The 5,123-nt window shown below is 45.8% G+C and overlaps 1 protein-coding gene across 4 annotated transcripts; it reads left to right on the top strand.

Annotated features, from left to right (window-relative positions):
• Positions 1–932: 932 nt before the first annotated feature.
• On the top strand, positions 933–3,055 carry TCEAL1 (transcription elongation factor A like 1). Of its 4 annotated transcripts, none has more exons than XM_039852369.1 (3): positions 933–1,087; positions 1,535–1,586; positions 1,943–3,055. In XM_039852369.1, the coding sequence occupies exon 3, from the start codon at positions 1,955–1,957 to the stop codon at positions 2,492–2,494; it is 540 nt and encodes a 179-aa protein (XP_039708303.1). In that variant the 5' UTR covers positions 933–1,087; positions 1,535–1,586; positions 1,943–1,954; the 3' UTR covers positions 2,495–3,055. The 4 variants fall into 4 exon arrangements, with proteins under 4 accessions (XP_039708303.1, XP_039708295.1, XP_039708313.1 ...); XM_039852361.1 differs by having other exon boundaries at positions 934–1,087; positions 1,535–1,596; XM_039852379.1 differs by lacking the exon at positions 1,535–1,586 and having other exon boundaries at positions 953–1,087.
• The last annotated feature ends 2,068 nt before the right edge of the window (positions 3,056–5,123 follow it).

Below are 5,123 nucleotides of genomic sequence, written 5' to 3'. Positions count from 1 at the left end.
CATGATTTTAATCCTGCTATATTCAGTGTGTGGTCGACAGAATTATTGCATAGTTTAATACGAATGCCCTCTGTGCTGAATCATTCTTTTGGGGGTCCAGCAGCCCCACGACCCAAATAGACCCAAATATTTGCTAATTTAATGAATATAAACTTTGTCAACCAGCAACAACAAGAGGTGGCTGGTTAAGGATATGACTTCCAGCAAAATATCTTATTTCTATTATGAAAAATGACAGTATATATACATACACACATATATAATAGTACGCATATTTACATACATACATACATACATACATACATACATACATACAATAATATCATGCACTCCATCAAAAAATGTTCCCATTTCCTTTTTCAGACTATTTGTACTTGGACAAATGTGTATCTTGATTTATGAAATTCAAAGCAGTCTTTTTATATTTACAAACTTACTTCTTTTTAGAGTTCTAGAACTGAATGATTATCAATTTAGACTGGAGTTTTTATTTGTGATATAGGTCCAGGGGCTCACCAAAAATAAAATCCTGAAGTCACGGAAAACTGAAAGCTCATCTCCCATGAAAGTGACGAGATGAAAACCAAGTTGAGTTTCCAAGATATGGAAACTCCATAACCAAGATATGGATTACAACTGGGAGAGGTGGCATATGATGTTGCTTCATTAAGGAGAAATAGTCAAATTTGAATGCAGGATCTGGACTGTAGGGGAAATAATAATGGGCCTCCGTGGCTGATGAGAGAAGAATGAGGGTGAGAGGTGGTTGTCAGGGGAAGCAGCAGAGGAAAAGGCAATAACCCCAAAGTCTGGACGCTGACCGACTCTGTCACCAGGAAAAGGCAAATATTAACAAAGAGAGGTGACTGGAGATGCCTGATGCGTTGGAGTTCAAGAAATACTGATAGGTTGCTGCAGCGCGGCTGCGGGTCAAAGTGGTAACTGGGGATCCGAGCTTGGCGGTGACGCGCGGCTCTCACGTGACCAGGAGCCTGTGTTTGCCCAAGTCCCTCTCGTCCTAGTCCTTTTTGCCTGTCCAGACACCGTCTGCCTATTGCCCTCTGGACGAGGGGAAAAGCTGAAGGAAGTAAGTTCCCTCCGCCTTCTGAAATCGGTGTGTCGGTGCTGCCCAATAACTCCTGGGATCGGGATGGCAGAGAGTGTAGGCCCTTCTCTATGACAGTAAAGGCCTTTCCCTATGCCAGCCCGGCGCCCGCACGTCAGTCCAGAAAATGGTGGTCTTGGCGGGGGGATGAGTGGGCAAACCCCAAAAGGGAGCCACCGATACTTAGAAATAGTTTCTCAGTAATCAATCTTTCGCTTCCACTTCCCACCTGAAAAGAAATGACGAGCGCTGCGGGGTGGGGGTGGGGACACGGAGGACGAAGCTCGAGATGCGGGAAGACATGGGGGGTGGGAACAAGAAAGGGAGGGCGCGGGGGCGGCGGCCGGTGCCCAGAAAAGGGGAGTGAGTCAGCCAGCCCCTCCTCCTACCCACTCCCCGCCCCCTACCCTCTCTGGCGTCCGTCTGCAGGTCTGCAGGTCACAGCCGAGCACCTCGAGGACGGAACACCTAGGAGCACAAGGCCAGGAGAGGTCCGGGAAAGGGTGGGCAGGGGATGCGGTACGAGGGAGGACGACAGTGGGAACGGAGTCGGCGGCGCCACCGCCCCGCCTCTGCTGCTGCGGCGGGAGAGGCCCGAGGCAAGGCCTGCTGGGAAAATGGTGGGCTTTCGGGAAGGAGGGGGCGACCGCGGCGGGGGCAGGAGACGCGGCGGCGTCCCCGGGACCACAGCCTCTCCGCCAGCGTAGGTGGGAGTACCTGGGCCCCAAAGCAGGAAAAGGCAAGTATGGGAACCCAAGGCCGTGGTTTCGGTCTGGCCACTAATTATCCTGACTTGACTTTGCCTTTCTTGTCTCCTCTGAATAACTGCTTATGAAGACCATTCCCAGCATGGAAAAATCCTGCCAAGCAAATGAAGAACAGCCACAAAGCGCGCCCAAGACCGACGAGGAGCAGCCTCCGCCGGAGCAGTCGTCCGAAGAGCCGAGTCTGGAGGAGCCGTCATCCGAGGAGCCGAGTCCGGAGGAGCCGTCATCCGAGGAGCCGAGTCCGGAGGAGCCGTCTTCCGAGGAGCAGTCCTCGGAGGAGGAGTTCTTTCCCGAGGAACTCCTTCCCGAGCTCCTTCCCGAGATGCTGGTGTCCGAAGAGCGCCCCCCTCAGGAGCACCTTTCTAGGAAGGACCTGTTCGAGGCGCGCCCTCCCATGGAGCAGCCTCCTTGCGGAGTGGGAAAACATAAGCTAGAAGAAGGAAGCTTTAAGGAAAGGCTGGCTCGCTCTCGCCCGCAATTTAGAGGGGACATCCACGGCAGAAATTTGAGCAACGAGGAGATGATAAAGGTAGCAGAGGAGATGGAAGAGATGAAAAGAGTACGAAACAAATTGATGATCATGCATTGGAAGGCAAGACGGAACCGTCCTTATCCTATTTAATGTGTCCGGCCTTCAGTGCTGCTTTGCCAGATTTAAGTATTGCCACCTGAACTTGGTTTGCATTTTCTCGTATCCCTCTCGCCATCTTCTTTTGACTTTTTGCCTGGCTTTATTTAAGGTGTTTCACTTGTAACTGGCGTAAATTGGGCTTCCATCTCCCCTCCCCCCATCCGCAAGTCTCCCTCTGTCAATTAGGAGTCTCACCCATTTGCATGAAAAGATGGACGTTATACATTGTGATGTGAAAAAGGCAATTTTTGAAAAGTATTTGTAGTATCCCGTTTTTGTAAAAAATGTATATTTATATATTAATAAGCAAAGAAAAACAGTATATACTTCAAAGGCTTAAAAGTGGTTATCTGTGCAGTAAGAATAGTGATTTTTTTTGTTTTTCATTTTTGCTTTGTTGGGACTTCTCATTTTTTTCAAGACGAACACATTTTACTTGAGTTCCAAAAAACCCCGATATAATGGGGAAAATGTAAAGCAGTTTAAAAGCTATCAGCTTATAAAGATGATGTGGCACTTAATAAATACTTGACAGAACTTAAAAAAAGTAAAGCCAGTGTTTCTTCTGAATCTCTTAGGCAGAAATATAAAGCAAGTACTTATATTTGCTTAAGGGTCATTCTTTACCCCTTTAAATAGGAATAATACTTGACTTACAGGGCTGCTGTGGAACCACATGAGGTAAAGATAGGGAGCTGTGTGTTTTTCCCCCACCTACAACATGCGGGAACCCTATAGAGTTCTTTCAAGAATCTAGAGGCTGGTACCCAAAAGAGGAGAGCTCATTAGCGCTCACAAACAATTCCTGTGAGATTCCTGGTGAGTGTCACTGTCTCTTCCTGTCCTGCTGTTCTCTTCCCTTGGATACTGCCATGTCTGCTGGGCACAGCTGCTCCTCCTCCTGAGTCCTCCTTCCATGGCTCCCATCAACAAATAAAGTGCCAGAGACCTCTAGGTGCAAAGCCTCACTGAAGGCTTCAGATATCCTGCTGGGCCAAGCTGAGCTGTCTCTCCTACAGGTACTAGGCGAATGCCCCTTCTCCAGCTTTAATATTACACTTATCCAGGTGGATACCATCTCAGTTCTGCTTAAACATCAATGTTTTAAAGCAGAGGTCCCCAAACTCCCCCCCCCGCACCCCCGTACCCCCGTGTCATGGACTGGTACCAGTCCCGTGGACTGTTAGGAACATGGCCTCACAGCAGCAGGTGAGCGGAGAGTGAGTGAGTGAGGCTCCATCTGTATATGCAGCCGCTTCCCAGCACTGACATCACCGCCTCAGCTCCACCTCAGATCATCAGGCATTAGACTCTCACAGAAGCACCCATCTCTGGTACCAAAAAGTTGGGGACCATTATCTTAAAGGATTCTCAGCAAGTAGCCCTTCCTCCCCTGCCCCCCTAAAGCCTCCTTTTCTTTCATATTTGGACTCCAAATAAGTATGAGTTATTGGTTCACTGGGACCTGGGCTAGGAGGCAAATTTGTGAGCCAGACACAATGCTGTGCACTTGACATTGGAACCTCTATCCCAAATAACTTTCAAAGATAACTATGGTTTTAATAGCCTAACATTTGCCTTAGGGTGAATTCTTTCAGAGTGACTTCTGGCAGGCTTGCCTTATCAATTCCGCTGACCTGCTCAATTTGTCTACACTAAAGAGGAAAAGAAAGTAAGACTTACTGATGTAGGTGGGGTAGAAGGACAATTCCCTTCTACCCCACCCACATCATAAGAAATATGCAAAAGTACTTTGTAAGTCATTAAAGTACTATACATGTACATGCATATACATATATATGGGTGTATGTATCAGATACCATTTCTTTGTTAAGCTACCCTTATAAAACCTAATTTCATTGTACTGATCCTGTTGATTCTAGAAACAGATAGTGGTTAATAAATTTTTTAAAGTATGCCCCAGTCATAAACCCTGGATTTCTCTTTGATTAAGCTTCGGTGTGTTCACTTCTCTAAAAAGTATGATTTGCAGTTCCAAAAGGATCACAGTTGTGGGGGATTGTTTCCCAAATTTAACATTAAAATTACATTTTATATATGAGTATTTCTCATAAAAAAATGTAGAGGCCTGAGCCCTACCCCAGACTCACTAAATCTGCTTTTCTGTAAATTAGCACATAAGTCGGAGAGCTACTGCTATATACAATATACTCCTGGTTTTAGTAAGAGTAAACTATGAAATAGAAGAAAATATAAGATTGTATCAGAATTAAAAAGAAGAAAGTCTTGTCCAAGCATATTTTTAAAGTAAGAAACTAAAAACAAACTCATCAATTTTATTAGATAAAATTTAGATTTCTTGTAGCAAACAAGACCACAAACAAAAAGCTAAAAGATAACAAAATAGCAAGATGTATTTCCCATGGCATTATATAATGCCTTGCATTGCTTACAATATGAATAAAATGCATCAGAAATAAATTCAGAGTTCTTTGGTAATTAACCCACTAAATGGTAAGCCAGCCCAATGCCCTTGACTTTGTTTTTTATTTTTTCACTCTGTGATGTCACTTGGGAATCTTCATGTCTCCAGACCAGTCCTCAAGATTATGGCAGCCTGATGGTTGCTGGTGGGGCTGGATTCCAGCTGGAGCGAGAT

This window comes from Pteropus medius, unplaced genomic scaffold, assembly GCF_902729225.1.
Source record: "Pteropus medius unplaced genomic scaffold, Ma_sr-lr_union100, whole genome shotgun sequence".
Lineage (NCBI taxonomy): Eukaryota > Metazoa > Chordata > Mammalia > Chiroptera > Pteropodidae > Pteropus > Pteropus medius.
Note: the sequence above shows the minus strand (reverse complement) of the source record. Positions and strands in the feature narration are given on the sequence as shown.

Excerpts from the sequence above, each read along its gene's own strand:
- TCEAL1 (XM_039852351.1), top strand. The coding sequence starts at position 1,620 with ATGCGGTACGAGGGAGGACGACAGTGGGAACGGAGTCGGCGGCGCCAC. Across the intron at positions 1,845-1,942 it reads GGGCCCCAAAGCAGGAAAAG|ACCATTCCCAGCATGGAAAA; the intron begins GCAAGTATGGGA and ends CTGCTTATGAAG.